Source organism: Metopolophium dirhodum, chromosome 3 (assembly GCF_019925205.1).
Source record: "Metopolophium dirhodum isolate CAU chromosome 3, ASM1992520v1, whole genome shotgun sequence".
Taxonomy (NCBI): Eukaryota; Metazoa; Arthropoda; class Insecta; order Hemiptera; family Aphididae; genus Metopolophium; species Metopolophium dirhodum.
In genome coordinates, this window is record NC_083562.1 from 28,192,813 (window position 1) to 28,215,877 (window position 23,065).

Genomic DNA, 23,065 nt, shown 5'->3' on the forward strand with positions numbered 1-23,065 from the left:
TTTTATATTGTAGTCATAGGCGCATAACTAGTGTGAAAATTCTAGGGGGGAGGGCTAACAAAACTTTTATAGCTACTTTTACTATACTAGCAATATTTTTAATTACCAAAACTACAGAAAAAAAATGTTTTTGGTTTTGATGAATTTCATAAAATTTGAACTTATACCCACGATTATGAAAATAAAATTATGTATTTTCAATTTTTTTCCATTTGCAGTAAGAAACTTATGAGGAACCTTATAATAAGATTTCCAGTTGTAAACCCATAAACAAAAATTGTATCATGCTTAAACTGAAAACAATTTTAAATATCTATAATAAACTAATATTAAAATTTGGTAAAAGTTTCAAGACTATATATAACAAAATAATAAAATCGATATTGTCAAAAACTGGTTTTGTGTAAAAATGCATGTTATTCCAGATTGTTTTGAAAAGTTTTAAGGATTTTCAATTTTCAAAAATCAAAATATTCATCGTTACGCTCTGAATTTAAAATACTATAGTAGCCAGTAGGTATACCTATTGAATATTAATACTTACTAAAATTCGTTTCCTAAATATTTTGATAGTTTAATTCTTTGTTATAATATAATATATATTATAGTCTACACACGAGGTAAGCAATCGAGAGTCTCACAGTTTCAATAGTTGAATACCTACTGACAGTTTTTTTAAAAATTAAATGCGATTAATATTGTACTATCGGAGAATATAGCAAATTTATTTTCATAGGACCAACACTGCGGGCTATAGGTCAATATAATAATTATGTTATAATGTCATCATTAAAAAAATAATAAAATATATAGGTATAAATGATTAAAAAACGTTATCTTGCTATCTGGAAAAGCTATTGATAATTGACGTAGATTTTTTAATTTGACGATGAGGAGATTATCTATGATCTAATAATTGTTTTTCGAATACGATATTTGCCGCGTAAAAAAGAAAAGGTAGGAACAATGTACATTGTACATATATTGGTATTACAACTATTATAATTTATAATATCTTATGTGGACAAATCGAGTGCCCAATTATATAGGTTTCGTTTTTTTTTGTCATAACTATAATGGGAATTGGCCATACCTCTAATTCCGTCAGTTTTTACTTTATATAGGTAATTCCTACATTAGATAATAATATGTAATATTATATAACCTAATATTTCAAACTCAAACACTAGGCGAAATTTTTTCTACGAATTATATTATAAAAATTAAATAACTTAAATCATAATTAGCCAATTAGGTATATATAAATTATAAATACATAATAAATAATTATTTTATTTACTTGTGATACTTTTCTGTGTTGTTTTCTAAGAGCTTTTTGGTTTTAAAAAGTAAAATATAATAAATATTTTGTTCAAAAATTATTTAACCCGCAAAATTATTTAAATAATAACCTTCATATTATTTCAATTTTTTTAGTTACCTACTAGTCTAATGACTTGAAAAAATATATTTCATGTAGAAGTTTAATCTTATCAAACCTATATGCAATAAAAGCACCATCTTTTTTCCATTGTTTTTTTACATAATCTACAGAGAATAGAAATTAAAGAAAACTAACCTTTATTTGCTAGTTGTATTTTATTTATTTTTTACGAGATAATAGAAAAAGCTATATTGTATAGTAATAGTCACTATACTCACTATTAATACTTAAGTCCAAATTGATTATATATTTTATTAATTTGTAAAATTATATCTACGAATAACCACCAAACGCCCAGCGTGTGTCCTGCATTCTGCAACAATTTATTTCAAAAGAATATTGTTAAATATACGATTAAAATGGCGTGAAAAGCTCTCGTGAAATCCCAGATCCGCGAATTGAGTACCGCGTTCAACTGATGACTGACGCGCGAACCTAACTTAGACAAATATTTATATACCAGTATAAAGCGTGTCTGTTGACTGCTGCAGTGTGTTAAACATCGCAAATATTTGCGACCGTAGGAAATACGAAATGTTTTTTTTTTCATCAATATTAATTGAGCACCTACGCGCAAAAATCCAAAGTATTGTAAACATTATAATGTAATAACGATGTATACCTAATCGTATAATCTTAGAAAATGTCAATTATATATTATTAATTAGAAATTAAAATTACCTAACTTTTATTATTACAAAATTATGTCGGTATAATTATGTTGGTATAAATAAGTATTAGGTATCTACAACTTATATCTATACTGGCTACCATAAAATAGTATATACAAAATGTCAATATACCTACAACAGTAGTACAGTGTGTTCAACTAACTCACTCTAACTAAGTCAATTTTTAATAGAAAAAAATTCATAATTCAAGGTTGTTTAAAAAATGTATTTAATTCAAATTACAAACACAGGAAAGGGGAGGGTGCAATTAAAAAACTTTTGTTTTGCTGCGTACGCACGGATTTTTTTTTGAAAATTGAAGGACCAGCGTGAATTTTTACGTGAAACCTGTTTTTGACAGCAGTTCATATACCAGGATACGCACATTACAAAATTAAATCAGAGATGAATGGCTGATCAAGTAAAGTTAACTTTAATGTAAATTGGACAGTCAATATATATAAGTAGGTAATTACCTCTGTCATTAAAAAAATCACACTAACTTCAACAACCTTTATAATTTTACGAACATTCTTAAAAAATGTGTATGAACAGTTATTTAAGTATTAAGTATACGTATAAATGTATATTTATATATATTTAAATGTAAATTTATTGTATAGATTACATTCTGTCATTTAGGTACCTATACTTATATTATAATATACATACCTACAATAATTGATTTAAAGTAGGAAACGTATGCAATAAATAAATTAAAATTATAGTATAATAAATGTCGAACATTTCTCTTTAATTGATATGAAATATTTATTAGTTTTTTATTATTCACTGTAAACGTTGAGAACAATAGTCAATACATATGTATAACTTATAATTAATTATCCGGTGGCTTTATTTCCAGCATTTATTATGAATATGCATTGCTTTTGCCTATAATACAACTAGTCATACCAAGGCATACAAAAGGTTGTACTATTATACCTATATGACGACGAAAATAATATTGATGTGTGGTTATTTTAAAACTGATAAAATCTCGAGAAATTAAAATAAATTATACTACGGCTACATAAATTAGTAACTTAAAAAAATCCGGTCGATCGGGGAAGCTTATGCCTTCCATGACTGAACGCCATAGCAACTAAATATCCAATGATTTATTTATTTATCACTAGAATGTACCATTATAAAATATGTCTTATAATAAATATTACATTAAGATTATTTATCAAATTAGTTTTCTTATAGTAGGTAAAAAACATTGTTATTAATTACTTATAGTTTTTTATTGAATTATTATTTTGTCTGCTACGAATTTTAGGATGTCAACAATTCTTACATTTTTTGTATTATAAGTGCGGTAATATTACCATACTGTTTTTACACTTTTTACTTAAAGCAAAATATACAAATATATAAATGTATAGGTATTTAATATTTATCTAAATTGAGTTTATCACATTATTTTTTTTTTTTTAATTAATTAACCCGTTAGGCCATTGGGTGGTTTTTAACTCTGCATGGGGGAGGCTTTTTAGTGGGCACCTGTAGGTATCTGCCATGTCCGGGGGGGGGGGGGGGGGGGGGGGAGATGGCGGCACTTCTCTCCGAACACTGTGACTTGCCCGAAGAAAAATGCCGCCCACGGCCGAGGTTTTAAACTCCGTCCTCCATATCACATTACTATTATTTCCATTTTAAAGGTAAAGGTTTTTTTTTGGTCATCAATAATGGGTAGGTAGTAAATTTCAGTATAAATTGCAATGAATAATACATTAATTATATAAAAAAATCATAAAATATATAACTGTTAATTATGTACTTATTTAAATAACATGATTACAATAACATATTACAGAATTATATGATAGGTAGGTAGTATTAAAAAAAAAAATTAAAAATATTTTTCTGAACTAGTAAAATGTATATATATATATAGTCATTCTTATTATGTTATTGAAAATTGTACCGTCTGTTAATTAAAGTATACTATGTTTACCTATATTATGAAAAAGTAAATTCAACATATATAATTGTTATCGGTGCATATTTAAAATAATTTCAAAACTTTGATGTTATACCTATAACCTATCTAAATTAACATTTTGATTTCCTGCCATAACCTTAGAGTAAGTTTTTATAGTTTTATATCCTTCATTTTTTTCAAAATAGTATTTAAATTTATCTTTAACTATTTTCACATTGGGACCCGGAATACGTTGGCCAATAAATTATTATTACCCATATATTAATAATATATCACGACATTCGTATTAATGCATGACCGTATCTAGCGAACGCTTCTCTATTAGGAAAACTATAATGTGAACGTTTAGATAGTATTTAAATTTTTATTAATCAATTTTTTTTTGAAAATCCACATTTGATACACACAGTGATGTAAATTTTCATGAATATTTTCAAAAAGTTGAAAATTATGAAAATTATATAATCTCATATTTATTTCTTATCAAATAAATCTCTTGATTATTATATCGTTATAGTATATTTAACCTACATAATTGAATAATTATATTTAAAACTGCACTTGTATTACCATTTACCCATTTTAATATTATACTATTAAACATAATATAGGAAATCCAAAATACAAATAAATTTATCCCGGTAATAAATGTTCGTTTTTATCCATTATTAAAAATGTTGTATATTAATTCAGTATAAATGTTAAGTGTACAAACGTTTTCCTGAAGTTATTGATTTTGCCAATTTTCCGGAGATTATGAAAACCAGGAGGAGCCCTATTGACCCTATTGACTCCTTCCCCAGGTACGATCTTGTAAAAAAGTATCTATTTAAATTAAAAGCCAATGCCACATTATTTATAATTTCGAGGTTGGTATATTAACAACCAAAAGGTTCTATTGAAAATTTTTCAAATTTTTGTTTTTTTTTACGTAAAGTTGTGATTAAAAAAATAAAACTTCTAGTGTTAACGCAGAACTTTGTAAATTTTTGGATTTGTCAATCATTAAAAATCATTCATTACGAAAAAAGATAATAGAGTTTCAAGTTTAAAATAGTTTAAAATGATCTCTTGATTTGTTGTATGTTTGAATCAAAGTTTCTATTGTATCAAATATCAAAAAAAATACTATATGTAGACCTATATTATACCTTATACCAATATTTGAAGAAAATAAGTGTTTACTTTGAAAATAATCACACTGTATATTTGAAAAATTATTTATTTATTTACTTTTTGACGCAGCTAGTCGAACAGAATTACTTTGTTCGATTTCATTAAAATTAAATTAATTTGAGAAATAAATGTAAAATACAATAACGTTTATTGTTTATTTGATTGTATTTCTTTACACAGGAAATCAAGCAATCTCAAACTCTTTCCATTTAGTATACTAAACACTTTAATAAATTATTATTTTATGCCAATCTTTCAAATGGCACTAAATTAATTGAAATCTTTTACGAAAAAATCAAACGTTGATCGAACAATTAATCTCAATATTTAAAAAATTTCACTGTATCAATTTATAGTACCTAAATAATAATATAGTTTGTAACAAAAAGTTTCAAGTCCCTACGAATACTAGTTTTTAAATTACAATAATAATATCCAATTTCGTCAAAATATGTACTTGAACAAAATAAAATGTCTATAAAAATTTTTGTTTTTTTGTTTTTCTTGATTAATAAAAGTGCTGGGAAATGTAGTCTTTTAACCAACTAAATCAGATTTTCTACCAAAACCACCCTCAAAAGTCAAAATTGCTCCACTCTTAATAATTAATTATTGAAAATACCAGTTAAATATCAAAATAAATTTATTAAATGAGTAAGAAACTTAATCTATAGATTATTTTGTTTATTTTATGTATGATCACACAAAATCATTTTATTTATTTATTTTACCAGCCATTATCTGCTAACACAATATTCAATATTCCACTCCACAGACCACAACTGTACCTATATCTAATCGTGTATTTGTGCACAGTATAGTATATTTATAGTTGGTATCCAGTAGCTACAAACATTTAAATTTTTGGAAAATAAAAATATTATTTTTAAATATTAGGTAAGTAACCATCACAAGTTATTTACTAAAATATAATAAAACTGAAAACAGAAAATACAACTACCTAGATGACATAATAATAGTGTTTTTAATAATATTAATCGATGTGTTAGTGGGTTTCGATATCTAAAATAATTTCAAGGTTTAAGGTTTTGTATCATATTATATACATGTAACCGTCTAACAGATAAAACGTATGGAATAAAAAACAAACATACTCACACACACACACATAAAATACTGTATACAACTAGCTATATCTAAAGGTCATGGAGCCGACCTCGACACCTCCGCGTCGTTTCACAAAAAAGACAATTCCCTTGTTGTTTCTGATATTTTTTAGTGTCTACGTTATTGATATTCAACTTGAATGATATAAATGTGCCAGAAAAACATTAAAATTATCGTTGGGATATAATATTATAATACTGTATTACAGTTGCTAAAAATTACAAAATAGATTTTATAGACGAAATTATTTTCTCAATATATCTACATTACCTATAATATTATGTAAATATTTTGAATTGTATAATACGTGAATACTTGTTTATATAAAATATTTTTGGACAACGATTTTACGTAATTAAACATCTATTGAGAAATGATCACAATTTGTATACACAAGTAAATATTATAAATTTAACCCACGAAGATGTATTAATTTAAAATCCTTATAAGTAGGGGAAACGAGTATAGCTTGATAGGTGGGCCGTGGGTAGTGTGATAGATACTGTGGTATGGTAAAGCCATAAATTATACTCTAAAATGATGGAACTTAATATCCAAAGAAATGTAGGGCAAACAAGTTTCTAAGAAATCAAAATACATTTCATAATCTATGTTTTTTCACTTCTTCAGATTATCGGTTTAATTATACGCGTCACTGCGATCTATTGTTATTTATTATTAACAAAATAATTGTTGAAATACAAAAAACAAAAATATTAAGATTGTTCTATTGATTAAATGGATTTTAGATTTGTTTTATGAAGTAAAAATCTCTCATTTATTATGCAAGTGTTTATAGTTTATGCGTAGGTCCTAGACGTTGTTCCTACAAAAAACTCATAGGAATCCTTCCAAGATGAAATTCTAAATATGACATATTGCCTAAGTTACAACCGTTTATAAATTCTTCAATTTTACAAGAGTGTAGACTGTATAGAGTGTATTGCTATTTGCTAAGTTTGATTGCTTTAGTAAAGTACGTACATTATAATAGTGTATATTATTATAAGAACTATTAAACATAAACTGTAAGTCTATAGTGAAAATAGTCATGTTCTTGCTTTATACTTTATACCTATATGTTATTACAACGTTTTAGGTTAAGGTAATATCCCGCTTTTACAGTTTAACATCCATGTTATCTAACTTGATTTTATTTTATATTGTAAGTGTTACACAACGGGAGAACAAAAGTAAAAACATAAAAACAAAACAAACTGGGATTTGATGAAAATATTTAATAGGTACCTACTACCTATGTAGTATTATACATGTATAGGTAGATATCTATTTTATACTATGTACCTAGTACCTACCTACTAAAGTATAATAATTATACAGTATACTTATAAATATATTGGCCATAGTTCACATCCTAGAAGGATTTCAAATCAATTATCATTAGGTACCTAACTAATATTATAACGTATCTTAATATCATTTATGATAAATACATTAGTAGGTATCTATACACAATTTAGGTACTTATATAGGACTAGGTAGTAAGTACTAAACTACTAACTCAAAACTAAAGACAAAGAAGATACGCGTATAATGATACAAACTATACAACAAATGTGTTGTATGTTAAAGATTTATTTGTTTTTTTTTTAACTTGAAAATATTTAGTATAAATTGCTTCATAAGAATAATATTTTAGTGAGTTACTGAGTTCCATAACTTGACTTCTGTGGTTTCTTATAAATGTATTTATTTTTACATATTATGTGATTTTGACTTTGAAGATTCTATATTTGTATTTCCTAAAAATTAAAATACTCAATTATATGTTATAATCACGATTAAAGCTATATCTTAAGGTATATATTTTATCGTGGTTATAAGTTATAACTTGTAAGATATTGCGGTGCCGTTAGGCGTTATCAACTAACCGGAGTCCGGATTTAAATTACACTAATTCGTTACATCATACTCCTACAGTCCTATCATAATTATTTATATTAAGGTAAATAATTCTTGTTATAATTTCTTAATACCTAGGTACATGTAAAATCTATATCTATAATCTATATCTATAATCTATATCTATCTATAAAAAATAAAGTTGAATTTACAATACCTAATAGTCTTAGGCGTGCGCACAAGGCGATCCGGCAGAGCACTGCAGGCTCGACCGGAAATTGTTTGGAAGCCTGGTAAAATTTGCGTATAATATGTTATTATAATGATTAATATATTCGTGGAGATTATGGAAATTTTATTTGTGATTAAATCAAAAATATTTGTGTGTACGGCGGTGTACCACTTCACCAATTTTATTTATCCAACAAAAACATTGTGCACTTATACATCTATGACATATCGTGTTTATTCAATATTAAGATAAGCAGTATATGTTCGACTGCAGTTTACTATTTAGTGTTAACGTTGTTAGTTAATAGACATAGATTTTTGATATGCACTGTGCCGTGAAATATTATGAGACATTATTATTGCTTATTATTAATTGTATTCTTAACTAACTATAATATACAGTTATTAATTTACAATTAGAATGTATGCTGATGTAGGTATTAAAAAATAAATAAAAATAGGGGCACTGTCTGAACAATGTACATGGCCAGACATTTAAGTCTATACGCGCGATCATGCTAATAGCGGATACTAAGTTAATTAATTATCATGGAATTCATTTTTCATGATTAATTAGTTTTTATAGTGCCTTATGCCCTAATATGTCGGTAGGTATATGCGTATAGCAATAAACATGCAATAATACAAATTGTACTCAATTTATACACGCATATATAAATATTTAGTTTATAAGTTTGTACAAATCCACAGAATTTATATATAATCCCAACATGTAAAAACTTTTCATAAGATAGTTAATACCAATAAAACGTTAAAACTTTAATACATTTACTTTTAATTTTAAGCTAATTATGAAAAATCTAGGTTACACGAGAGGTTTAATAGTTAGGCTTAGGCATGTACCTAAAGATTAAAATAAGTAATACGAATAAAGGAAGAAATTAAATTGATAATAGTTTATGAGAAATAACATGGTTTAAAAAATAAAAACTACCTTTAGCACCTACCTTTTTTAAGTTGATATTATTTTTAATTACCTATGTGTATTTATGAAAAGTTAAAAACTTGGATTTTTAAATTTAAAAATTAATAATTACACTTGTATATTTACTGTGTTTATATAAATTACTGTCATAACTATTTGCCATTGGATTTTGTCTAACTTTTTTCATACGAGTTTAAAATTATTTAGTTATTTAAGTCGTGTGTTTGAACTATAAATACGCCTAGTCAACAAAATAACATCTCTTAATAGTTAATATTGATGAAAATATATAATTCAACCTTTTACATATTTTATATTACCTACTAATACATACATGATAGTTCCTTCAATTACACAAATTATATTGAAATTCTAAGCAAAATATTAAAAAAAAATTAAGTTAATAAAAAAAAACAAGTAGATACCTACAATTCATCTATTAAGGCGGTTCACATGTTTTATAATTATTGTAGTCAAACTTACCTATATTCAACTTCAACAACGAATGGAATCTTCTATGCAGCGACTTAAAGCATTCGAAGAATATTGATAAAAAAATACTATCGAAACTCAAGAAGTTAAAAATAAAATATATTTACAAAATATCATACATCTAATGCGTACGAATTGCATGGTCCGGGTATATACTTAGAAAATACTTTCCGACTGCCACGAGGCCTCGGCAAACACTGAATTGTTTACTGTTGGCCGGTCGGCAGTAATATACAACCAAACACGCTCACTACCTCTCCTAATACATGAACTTCAATATAGAAGTGTGGCTGACCTTGCTAACTGCTTTTGGCCAATCTGACTCGCGTAGTCGCGTCATGATAGGTGATATGTTTCTACTTTTTTTATTCCACGTACAAAACTGTAAAACGTTAAAACATAAGAAAAAACAATTCGATGTCACCATATATATTTTGTGGTTTTTGCTTGTGTATATTTCAAGAACACACGTTTAGTTTATTGAAAAAATTATTATAATGAATATCATGCCGGTAATGTAAACATTGTAATTAAAATAAATATTTTGGTAAAAATAAACCATCTTTATATATAGGTATAACAATAATTAAAAAATCTATCGAACTTATCAACCATAGGTACCATATTTATATCCGCGAAATACGTAGTCGTATAGTAAAATAATTGAATGAGCACGTACAGGTTAGGCCAAACGATCATATATACGCGCTACAGATCTGAATGAAAGATCGCAAACAAAACGATCGACAGAACGCCGTTTGTCACTATCGAAACGCACGTGTCCCGTATACGTGTTTACGTACTCATTGGAACGCCGCCTGTTTCGTTCGGCTGTCCGTGCAAATTATGCACGTCATCTCCAACCCGTCCGCGGGTATGCACTCCTCATGAAACACGTGTTGACAGCAGAATATCAGTGCGTTTCCCACGGTGTCCTGGCCGACGATGCACTTTTGGCAAGCGCTACATAAGTGCTGATCGTCTACTCCACACCCTTTCCTCCGGACGTTGTACAGCCGCTCGTGCAGGTCGAAACAGTCGGACACGACGATTTTTGCGCATCCGTCTTCCACGGACACCTGTAGATTGTAGTCGGTCATCATCTTGACGAGTGCGTCTTTCAGCCCCGGTATCTGTGTCCGCTTACCAATCCGGCGGATCAGAATTCGTGGGTCCACGTACGTGCCGATTTTCCGCAATAGCACTTTGAGAAAGTTCGGCTGGTCCAAGGACAGGCCGATTAGGTCATGCCACAGGTCGGCGTCGTTTTGGTCCTTGCAGAACTCGATGGCCTGCTCGATGTCCTGCAGTTGCGACATGACCAGGTTCAGCGCGTCCTTGGTGTTGCCCATCCGACCCAACAGGTACACCATTTCGGGATAGTACTCTAGCCGCTTGCATTCTTCTAGCGCTAAAGCGATGGAATAATTGTCACTCCGCTTCAGTAGCGGCAACAGCTTTTCTCGCGCGAATGCCGCGTATAGCGACACCAAGTCTTTGTGCAAGTTCCGCCTAGCCAACATCCTTGTGTCTTTCTTCTCTAGAGCGTCCAAATACGTGTACAGGTAGAGCCTGTTGTCCTGTAACTTCGCCACGGCCACGTCGATGGGGACGGTGTCCTTTTCCAAAAGTATCTTGATCGTCTGCTCGCAGTCCAACTGCATCAGATCTTCGATCATGTTGTGTATTAGCGGATACAAATTTTGTTTGGTAATCAACTGAAATATACCTTTATGGTTTAGCTTCAAGTACGCCCCTAACGCTTTATCGAACTTTCCGGAATGAGTGTACAGAATAGCCAAAGCTTCTAATAGTTCCGAACTCGAGTTTACTATTAAATGTTCAATTAGCGCGTTCGTAACAGCAGACACATTGTACAGTGATGGCGACCATTGTTTTACGATTTTCAAAAATCCTTCCGGTTCCAGTTTTAAGTACTCGTATAATACCATTTCATAAATGTGAGGATCTAGAGTTACTTCACCCCTTGGTATGTAAGCACTTACTTGACGAAGTTGATGAACTTGGGCAAATTTAAATATTTCTTCTTGCCAAAGTTTTTTATCGTTTCCGAAAAGTTCAGCCGTCAGCTGTCCAGCCTCAACATATTCTTCAACGAACAATAAATGATCTAAAAATTTTTTGCCCACAGATATTCGGGAATTTCGATTTAAAACTATATTTTTAGAATTTACTATTTCCATGGCTTCGGCATATTTGTTGTGTTCAATAAGCCATTCAATTCTGTCGTCCGCATCACACGGATTTGCCACAACTATATCTTTTGGACTAACAATGACGAATAGATTTTCTACGACTAAACTTTCGAGGGCATAATCGTTACAACCAAAATCTTGAAAATCACGTAAAGACAAGTTATCAGTACACAGCTCAACGTACTTTGATTCTTTTGCTTCAACTACATATAATTGTGGTCTCATTGCTTTTTCGTTTTCGTCTTTTTCTTTTGAATAGCATAATATTACTAATTGATTATGGTTAAGTGGTCCAATACCGGAAATAAAGTAATCAATACGAAACATAGACAGTGGTTCTACTATGTATTCAGGAACGTCCTTAAGTCTTTGTAATCGACGTTTAACACCACAAATCCTTACTGTGTCAACCCAACCAACAAGTAATGTTCCACTATCCTTCCACGTCAAGTTACATCTGTATGTACTAGGTATTATGTTGTTTCTTTTATCCCATTTAATAAGGCCTAGTGAGCATCGAGATATTATATCATATACTCTAAGACCTATATTTGAAGCCCAAGCCACAAAACGATTATGCCACCTCATATTATGTACAACTCCTTCAACGTCACACAAAACCACAGATTTTGTACGTCCAAGAAAAGTTCGCTCATGAAGCATAAGACGATCATCTCCAGTAATGAAACGCCGATAATTGCCGGATTTATGATATAACGGGTCTATTGCGACAGACTTTACACAACGACCTAATGAGACCTCTTGAGAATCTTCTGTTGTGTAAAGACCATAAACAAATACATTACCATCATCAGAACAAGTGGCAATGAATTCACCACGACTATCTATACTTATTTGATTAACTGCTACAGTATGTGGACGTAGTTGCCGATTATTTACAATGTTACCTTCAAAATCCAATAAATGAATAGAACCCCAATTAGTACCAATACACAAGAATTTGGGATGAGCAGCAAGATAACTAACACCGTCTTTGGTTAAAATAGTTTGAACGTCATTAGTGAGACGAACATATTTAAGTTTTGGTTCAACTTCTTCAACTGTTTCTATGTCAGATTTTTCATCAGATTGATTTGTCATTTTTGGATCGTTATACCTGAAATAAAAAATGGATTTGTATAAATATAACATTACCTAATATTATAATAATAAAAAATGAATTTCATTTCAAAAAAATAATTATTTCTCAATAATACTTAAATAAAAATCCTGTTAAAAAAATTCAATTTTGTTAATTTTATAAAATTATAATGCTTAATATTATTTTATTTGTTTTATGCGGGGCCGGAGTGGTGCAGTGGTCACGCAGTTGACTACGACTCACACAGTCATCGGTTCGATTCATAGCAAAGTGCAAAAAAATTGTGTGGTTCTACGCAACCACCAAAAATCCCCATGCTGTCGTCCGATTGCGTCATCTGGTTTCCAACTAGGTCCCACTCCACTGGGAGTAAAGACCGCACATGTCTTCTCTTGGAGAAGGGGGGTAATATCATGTATATAGTGATATATATATACATAGATAAATAGATCACATGGTCTCCCTACTACCCACTTGTGATAAGCCTTGAAGTCGTTTCAATGAACAAATACAAAAAAAAAAATTTGTTTTATAATATATAATAACTATAAGTCTATATGAACAATTGTATGAAATATATAAATTTTTTTATAAATCATATGATAGCTATACCTAAAAATACTAATTTTTGGTATCCCAATTAATCTTTAAAAAAATGAAAATATGAATAATTAGTGGATATAATAAAAAAGATTATAAAAACAAAACTTTTCAATTTCAGCATCAAGTATGAATATAAGTAAAATACATTATATTATATTTTAAATAATAACACAATATATAGGGACATTAATCATTAGTTAGTTATTGAATAATAATAGTCATGAACAAAACTATACTCAATTAGTGGTTGTAATAAATGTTAAGTCTAAAATGCAAATGTTATATGTGTACTTATACACACATATCAAATTAGGTTTTAATTATACACAGCTTAATTCAAAGATAAAATATAGTATACAACTTTTTACAAGCCCACATTCAGAATACCATGATGAGGGATAGAGAAAGTGTATATTTAATTCAAATATTCTATTAGTTTTTTTTTTTGAATAGCCTATACTAAAATACAATTCAGTAGTCTCACATCATTCTTAACAGTAGTTTTTTTGTCATCAAAAACAGGTTCCTTTTATACATACAAAACTTGAAAATGGGATTGATCTTATTAGTCTATTTAGTAAGTATAAATGATAAATTATTTTTAACCTAGGTTACATTAGAATTATATCCCTAATCCATTATAAAATAATATAATTTATGAAAGTGATACCTATTTTTACATGTGTACATATTTTTAAATATTTGAAATTAGAATCAATTTTTTATAAATTGCTCTATGTAAAAATTGTTTGATTATAACTATTGTAAATAACTCCGTTCTGGTATTTAGTTTTTTAGAAACAAAATTTTTTTGTGTAACCCTATCTAAACAAAATGCTGATTTCGTTTCTATAGCAATAAACAAAGAGTGAAAAAAATCGGCCTCGAGAAAAATGTAAGAAAAAAAAATTGTGCCCAGCCCAAAAACACAGTTATCTATAACTATGGTTAAAAAAAATGTTTGTTTAATAAACCAATAAAATCTAGAATTCAATATACTTTGAAAAGAATTTATTCTTGCCAAGCCTTAGTCTTTCTTACAAATTGTTGAATTATTGAAACAAATAATTGTGAATTAAGTTGTATAATTAATTTGGTTTATTTTATATTTTAACAGATATTAATAACAACAACAGTTATTAACATTATGGCAATTACTGTACCAAAACAAAATGAATTAAATAGGGCACAAAAATCACTTTTGGAAAAAGTTTTTTATCCTAGAACTAAAATCCATTCCACAATAAACCATCATTCTACCGAACTACAAAATTCATTTGGTGTTTCTGGAAATGTAGGAATTGGATTTCATTTTGGGAGTGGTTATAGAATAAAAAACGGTGATGGAAAAGGAGATCAGGAAATTGTGCACAACAAAATTTATGATAAGTATTTGGGGACTAGTTTTGGTTTTGGATCATTGGGAAATAACAAAAAAGGTCATGTTGAAAATGTTGAACAATCAGTTACGGCAGACCAGAACACTATTTATCATGACGAAGTTAATTTAATAGATCAAGAGTCAGACAGTGAAATAATTCCAACTACTACAGCAACAGCAACACCAAAGACTGGAGTCTTCCGAAAAATCAGTAACTATTGGGCCGGTGAACAGTCAGAACCCAAAAGTAACTATACTAGTAGCGGTATTTTTAAATGGAGTATGCAAAATTTAAAAAACAAAAATAATGTCGGAACACCTAGATAAAAAAAAAATGTTAAATGCCTATTATTGATGTAAACCTATAGTATTGTTATTAGCCATTTGGTAAAATAATTAGATAGGTACTTACAAAAATATATTTTTATTTTAATATCACAATGGTTTTAGAAGCACTAAAATAATATACATAGTTATTAGTTATTAATATACTATAATTTCAAATATGTAATTAGAAAACCATATTTAACAATTAACTATTAAGTATTAAGACAATAATTGTGAATTAAAATCCAAATCTCAAATCGGTATCGGTATATTTTCACTGTTCTATTTGTTTTTTTTTTATTGATAACGCAGATAACAATACCACAGAATAAATGTGACAATTTTTTTGACTTTTTTGATAACCAAAAAGGCTCTCTGTGCAGTCAATCCTATTCCTATAATCGTATAGGCTATTACTAGAGAGCCTATACTATATACCTTATATATATGTATTATAGTATATATCTGTGGCTATTACACTTTTGACACAAAAAGTGTCAGTGTGTCACATGTGGAATTGTACCAATACCTATTTTAATTTATAAACATAATTGATTAGTCGCCAGCTATGTAGACCAATATCAACAATTTGTGCACATTAAGGAAAATTATGTTGTTCATATTTAATGATTCGTTACGTGTCAAGTATTGTCAACACTTTAAACTTTAAAGTAGGTACCTTCCTGGCCTCCCGATATAAATATATTTTGTCTAAATTTGATTTACAGTTAATAGTCATGAAACACTGAGAAATTTTTTATATAATCATTGAATCATCTATGATGATTAGAGCTCGGATGTTTATGACTTAGCATTTTTTTTTCGCGCAGCCAGAATTACACCGGAGTGAGATATAAATTTGATTCTTTAAGTCTATATTAAAAATAGGCAAACTTTTTTTGCATATTTGACATTTTTGAGCATATAAATGCATAGGTATATTGCTAATTTCTAGATTTAGAGGCATTTAAAATATTTAAATATAATATAAACATAACACTTTTTACTACCTAATATGTATTTTAGTTAATATATTTATATTTATAGTATTTTATTTCTTTTATGTATTTTGCAATGAATTTATTTTAAAATCATTTAAAACAAAAGTTATTCTGAATCACTATTATACCATTTTTTGTAATTGTTTAAAATAGATATAATATTTAGTATACATTTAATAGTGTTCATAATTTATTTTGAATTAATATTAACATCTTTTTTGAGTATATTTTTTCATTTTTGATATATTTAAAGGCATATATTAGCATATTTTGAAATTTTTAAATGCATATTTTAACATATTTTAAATTTTTTAAATGCATATTTTAATGACATTTTGGTCATTAACATCTGAGCTCTAATGATTATGTTAATTTTGATAACGAGTCCTCTAGGCTCTATAAGGTTGTAATGTTAAATGGATCTCAAAAATGTTATAAGATAATTATTAATTAGATATAAGAAGATCTGGGCTTCTTATTTTTAATATAAAATCATTTTTACCGAAAAAAACCGGGACCAGTTTACAAAAGACCTTTTGAACTTTTTTTTTCCAAATCAAACTCTGAAAAAAAATTGTGTTTATCTGCCTATAATAGGTGCTTCAAAATTATTAAGACACATCTTAAACATAATAATAATACATACACTATACAGCCTATAGATAGGAGAGAAAAGTAACACTATGATAAGCAATAACACTATACATAATTACTCTTTTAATTTTCTAGTCAACAACATGGTTGTTTATAACTTTATAAGAATACAATTAAAAGTATATTAATAAACAATAATTTATTTAAATAAAATTCTCATCAATAATAAATAAAGGGTTAGGATAAGTAAAAATTAAATTTAACATTGTAAATATCAAAAAGAATATTTTGGTAAGTAACAAAAATAAATAAACATTAATATTAGTCATTACAATGAAATGTAATGACGTAATGTTAAGAGGATGCTACACAGACATCTATTGTCTCCGTCATAAAAGTGCGTAACTTAGCAGATTTTACGTTCAGCAGATCACATTTAGTTCCATTAGTTTAAAATTTAGAGTGAATTGACCTCATTTAAAATTTAAAGGTAAGATTATTATCTAGGGCATATCTCATAGGATTTTTATTTTAAAATTATAGATTGTTTGTACATGTTAAAATACTCATAACTCAATAAACTTACCTTTAAATTTTATAAGAGGTAAATTCACAATTATTAAACAGACGGAGCAAAACGTGATCTGCTGAGCGTATAATATTCTATGTTATGCACTTGTAAGACGGAATCAACAAATGTCTGTATAGCGTCCTCTTAAAATATTCATAAGAAATTTATAAAATAAAAGTTAAGTATAGAACAAAATGTAATTAATTTTATATGACTAGAAGGCAGTGTTTCATATATTAAGATATTGAGTATAAAAATAATACTTTTCTTTAAAATGTAATACATATCAAAACTATTCTTGTTGAATACCCTGTAAATATTATATAATTCAAATTAGCTATACACTTACAATTGAAATATCATATTGCTAAATTAAAATATTACCATGTAAGATAATATTGTATTATTGTACTACAATTTTTAAAACAATAAAAGCAAAACATTATTTTCACAATGAATATAATAAATATGGTGCTTTAAATGATAAAATACAAATAAAATCATATCATCGATAATAATTAAATAATACTAGAAACAATAATATTATAATTAATAATAACCTACTCCTTTTCACGAGAGAATGGGGCCATTTAGTGCCTGTTGAATGAGCTCCATTGGCTCATTCAGTTGTGAAATCTCCTCCATTCAGTCAACAACCAAAATTATGTGTTTTGGTAAAGGATTAGCGGCGGCAACCATTTTTGTTTGAAACACGGTCCCATTCTCTCGTGAAAAAGAGTATAGTTGTTTGAATTTCATAGGTAGCAATACTGGATCTAGGACAATTGATCCCCGGACAAATGGCCCCTGCAAAAAAAAGCCATAAGCAGAGACAATAGGTCATCGTCATAAGTTTTTACATAAACAATTGGTCCCCGGCTTAAAAGTTAAATACAAAATATTTTTTTAATAGAAAATATTCTTACATTTAATATAATTCAAATAATAATTATTAAAACGTTCATTAATATTTAATTGTAATACTTAGTAATACTATCAATACCAATAATTTAAAAATTCATCTTCTAAAAAGTTAACAATAAAACTAATTCAAATAAATAAAATGTATTTTTCTTTATAGCTTAGAGGTTTCATAAAATTATTTATAAAAACATTAAAAGATATGGTAGTATGTTTAGTGTCTCAAGAAAAAAATTAGCCGTGACCAATTTGTCTATGTATAATATTATGACGAAGACCAATTGTCAAGCATACAGCATTTTTATACGGGGGATTGTCTGTTTACTGTTAATAATATAATGATATTTGAAGATTTATGTAATTTATTCTTCTTCAAAATCGGGTTTTTTTATAAGTTTCAAACTTTCTGCTAGTTTCAAACATTTATTGGCCATTTCTCTAATCTCTTTTTTCTTCTCGTCTTCCATTATTGACAGTGCCATTAATACTTCCATGATGTCGGTGGCAAAAATTTTTTCTGCAATATCTTTGTCGGTACCTATTAAACTATGTGCAATCACTAAAGCTCTGTGCTGCATAGCATTATTGGGATGTGCTAATAAAGCCTTCAAAGATTCTTCCCAATTGTTAAACTTCATTAATTTTTGACAGCATAGTACACTATTTGACACAGCTATTGCAACTGCTCCAGCAGCAGCTAATGATGTATCCTCATCCTCTTCCTCACATAACAGGAATAACATTTTTAATTTGTCATTTTCACCCTCAATTATCTTTATGACATCATGAGACATCATGAGATTAGTAAAACATTGAGCAGATGCTCTCCTAAGCATTTGGTGTTCTTCAAATAAATAACTCTCTATGAGCTGTAGACCCCCAGTGTCTAATATCTTCTTTCGTACCCTTTCATTCACAGACGCCATGTTACAAAGTGCCATCATCGCCTCAAAGTTCTCTAATGCTGTACAGTCCGGGTGCAATAAACCAAGGAATGGCCGAACAGATTCTAGGCAACGTTGTTCTTTGAAAGAGACTTCTGGATTGATGGAAATTCCTATTCTGGCTAGAGCTTGAGAAGCTTGTCTTTTGCCTTTGGGTGTACCTGAATGAGCAAGTTCCAAGAGAGATTTTAAACCTCCCAATTTAGCTACTTCACCCCTGATTTCTGGTAGAACACAAATAGCGTTGAATAGTCGCGAAATAAGTTCTTTGATGTTTAAACTTTCTGTTTTGGACAATTGTACAAGGACTGTTATGACACCATATTTACATAATAACATAATTCTCTTGTTGACAAAATCAATATCGTCTAGTTCATGGTCTTCTGGTACATGACATTTAGAGAATTTTGCAAGTTCAATCATTTCTGGAATAACCTCTTGTTTTTCATATGCATTACATAAATTTACAAATATTGATACTAGAGCATACATTGCTGATGTTTTTTCTGATTTAGCTAACCCCATAATGGCTACCAATGCTGCTTGATCTTCAACTAACTTTTCTTTAACCTCTGCGTCTAATGTTAAATAAGATAACCCTTCTACAGCCCATCTTTTTGTATCCGGATTGGTATTTGGATGTATTAAAAATCTACGGCAAGCTTCGGCTAATTTAAGAGTAGAGCCTTCCGAGAATGGACGGATTGAAGCATCACTTCCACCACTACTGCCGAGTTTGCATAAGCCAACCAGTGCACGAATGCGTATATCATCATCACCACTCTTGTACAGGTTTTTAAGTATTTGGGTACCTTGCTTCACAATTGGTGTAATCTTACTCTTCTTTGATGTAGCAGCAATAATACATTCACATGCAATTTTTTGCTGTACTTTATCATTTGTTGTAGCCATTGTAAGAATCATTTCAATAATGCCTGCCAAAAAAAAAAAAATATATTAATACTTGAAATAGGTACACCGACATACATTGTAAAATTAATTAATTAAATATTTAAAACGTACCATCTCTTGATATAATTGAATTTCCAACATCTATTGGACCCATAAGCAATACTGTTATGGTTGATATAGCTCGGACTTTAGATTCTATATCTGGGTCTAGTAGCTTTTCCTTCAAGAACTCATCAACAGCATTTACATATTTCTCCCGGGATTTATCACAGGTCATGTTGTCATATATTTTTGACAAGCAAACTGATACGTTAGTATGGGAGTATTCAGTGATTTCCATTTTTGATTCATACTGGGTTTCAATGAGTTCAGCAGCTACTTCCAACAATCTCTGTAATCCCTTCTTATCAATTAAACGTTCAGCCCAATTTATATTGTTAAAATGAACATTTCTTGTCAATATCTCTATAATGGAGTCTCTTGCAAACTTATTAATAGAATGACGGTCCACAGAACAGACTAAACAAGTCAGAATAGCATCTATTTCTTTAGAGTTCTGTGTGCATTTTTCTTCGTTTGGCGAACTATCTAACGTGTTGGACATGCCTGTTAAACTATTCAGTGCTTCCTGTATAATGAATGTAACACCGTTTATTTCGTTTTGATTTTCAGTATTTAACGCATCAATAAACCAAGGAACACCAAGTTCGACCAAAACTTGCTTAGTACGAGTCTCATCATTTTTGCACAGTTGACCAAATATTCTCAGGGCATTTATTCGTACTTCAGCATTTTGATCATTTTTTAAGAGACCTTTAATTTTGGTAACAATACCAGATTTCAACAAACCAGCACTTCCACTACTTGATTCTTTAGATAAAACCAATAAATTTTTAATGGCTGTAGTACGTTTTTCTAAACTCTCTTCGATTTTAAAAGCATATTTGAACATGCTTTCAATTTTATTTGACAGTTGAGCATTTTCTCTCACTTTCTCTTGTACAATTGGATGCAATCTCGATAAAACAGGCTGTATTTCTTTATTCGATGGATCAGAGGACAAACATTGCTTACCATCTATGTATGCTTCTTCGTATTTTCCAAGCTCTTCGTAAGCACAACAACGGCGGAACAATGCTTTCGGATCATTTGCAACAATGTCCAATGATGCACTACAATCACGGATTGCATTTTCGAACTCACCCAACTTAATGTACACAGCTGCCCGATTTTTGTACAATATCGATTTATCACGAATGTTTTCCTTCAGTAGATCCAACGCAGAAGTGTAATATTGCAAAGCTTTTAGCCAATTTCCATCCTTAAATGCCACATTGCCTTGATCCTTCAACAGATTTGCATCTTTTGTAATGTCTCCCGACATTATAGACTGCGACTGCTAATATTTTAAACGTAAACTGATTAAAAACGATTCGTTCGGATTTAAAAAGGTAAAAAGCCAATGCATGAGCTTTATATAAATAAATATATTTGGGAGTGCGCCAAGAGTCAAATTTTGAAAGAGATCTCTAGATTTCAATAGAAGATTCTGGAATTTAAAACATTATATTTTTAACACACTCTTTATCAGTTATTAATTAATTACGTTATCACTTATAAATAAAATCAAAAATAATTTGATATTTGATAACAATAGTATGATCTATCACTAAAATATAAATTATAGACATAAATAAAAGGACTGAACATAAAATACGTGTTTTCGCAGAGATAACTAAAAACCACGGACTAAGTTATAAATTTATAATGGACTGGAAGTCTGGAAGCGAATACGAAAAGCCAAATCAACGGGCCTTTTAAGGTCTTGAGTTGTCTTGTGCGCGGGGGGGGGGGGGATGTAGCAAGTCATCTAGCGCTACCTATACTCATCATAGAACCACGGATTATGGCACTAAAGTACACATAAGTACCTATATTCTGTCTTATTGTTCTGTGGTTTTATATAATGTGCTAGAACTACAGCAGTTTCACTAGTGACTAGCAGCTACATTTGATAAACTTATCTTATTTCCGCCCCGTAGTCCGCACAAGCATACTCAAAACCTTTAAGTTATTACTCGGGCCGACTCCCCATCACCCGCCAATTCGTTTTCAGTCCATTTTGTTATTCGGGGCACGATTAAACTATTTAAGATATACATTATCTTAAAGCATGGGTCCCTTATGGTTAAAATTAAAAATATCCCTCAACTTGCTATGTTAAACCCATAAACCTATGCCCTGCCATCAGGTGATCATAATATAACCATGTAACTGAGAGAAAAAAAAAATACGTAGTGAAGGAGCCCGCATAAGGAACTATACTCTGTTGTGAGAGACCGCTACTACTTTGTTTCTTTTCTCGCTCACTCTATATTCTGCCCATGACTTCTCTCTAAAAGTGCTGTCCATTATTTATAGGTCTATGGTTAAACTGCCTTAGTAAAAACTATTTATTTTTTTATAGTTCCTGTGGTATAGTTAATTGTTAAAAAAGTTGGTTAGAGATAGGAGCAAACATCAGTTAACAGTTCTGACATATGACTAGATTAAATTTCATCTATTGTGATCTTGACAAAATGATCGCTAAA

General features: G+C 29.4%; 4 protein-coding genes across 6 annotated transcripts in view; 1 reads left to right on the plus strand and 3 right to left on the minus strand.

The window, feature by feature from the left end:
* LOC132941245 (calcium/calmodulin-dependent protein kinase kinase 1) overlaps window positions 1-10,100 on the minus strand; it is a 41,184-nt gene extending 31,084 nt beyond the window's left edge. Inside the window, exon 1 of one of the 2 annotated variants that reach the window (XM_061009202.1) lies at window positions 9,894-10,100. The gene's annotated coding sequence lies outside the window, so the exon portion shown is untranslated. Of the gene's footprint in view, window positions 1-1,662; window positions 1,817-9,893 lie in introns of those variants that run through there. The other variant, XM_061009205.1, reaches the window with a different exon arrangement.
* LOC132941246 (uncharacterized) overlaps window positions 1-15,852 on the plus strand; it is a 28,446-nt gene extending 12,594 nt beyond the window's left edge. Inside the window, exons 1-2 of one of the 2 annotated variants that reach the window (XM_061009207.1) lie at window positions 14,082-14,400; window positions 14,941-15,852. In XM_061009207.1, the coding sequence (XP_060865190.1) occupies window positions 14,374-14,400; window positions 14,941-15,531 (618 nt within the window). In that variant the 5' untranslated portion in view covers window positions 14,082-14,373 and the 3' untranslated portion in view covers window positions 15,532-15,852. Of the gene's footprint in view, window positions 1-14,081; window positions 14,401-14,940 lie in introns of those variants that run through there. The other variant, XM_061009208.1, reaches the window with a different exon arrangement.
* On the minus strand, window positions 9,981-15,781 carry LOC132941244 (vacuolar protein sorting-associated protein 41 homolog). The gene is made up of 2 exons (XM_061009201.1): window positions 15,617-15,781; window positions 9,981-13,235 (listed from the first exon to the last, which is right to left on the minus strand). The coding sequence occupies exon 2, from the start codon at window positions 13,217-13,219 to the stop codon at window positions 10,706-10,708; it is 2,514 nt and encodes an 837-aa protein (XP_060865184.1). The 5' UTR covers window positions 13,220-13,235; window positions 15,617-15,781; the 3' UTR covers window positions 9,981-10,705.
* Window positions 15,853-17,230: 1,378 nt separating the features above from the next.
* LOC132941243 (protein unc-45 homolog A) lies at window positions 17,231-22,243 on the minus strand. Its single transcript, XM_061009200.1, has 2 exons — window positions 20,586-22,243; window positions 17,231-20,497 (listed from the first exon to the last, which is right to left on the minus strand). Exons 1-2 carry the CDS (start codon window positions 21,856-21,858, stop codon window positions 18,981-18,983), a joined length of 2,790 nt encoding a protein of 929 aa, XP_060865183.1. The 5' UTR covers window positions 21,859-22,243; the 3' UTR covers window positions 17,231-18,980.
* Between the last annotated feature and the right edge of the window lie 822 nt (window positions 22,244-23,065).

Bases quoted from the DNA above. Each gene is read 5' to 3' on its own strand.
- LOC132941244 (XM_061009201.1), bottom strand. From the start codon at position 13,219: ATGACAAATCAATCTGATGAAAAATCTGACATAGAAACAGTTGAAGAA.
- LOC132941243 (XM_061009200.1), bottom strand. From the start codon at position 21,858: ATGTCGGGAGACATTACAAAAGATGCAAATCTGTTGAAGGATCAAGGC. The intron at 20,498-20,585 runs GTACGTTTTAAA...TTTTTTTGGCAG, and splicing joins TTCAATTATATCAAGAGATG to GCATTATTGAAATGATTCTT.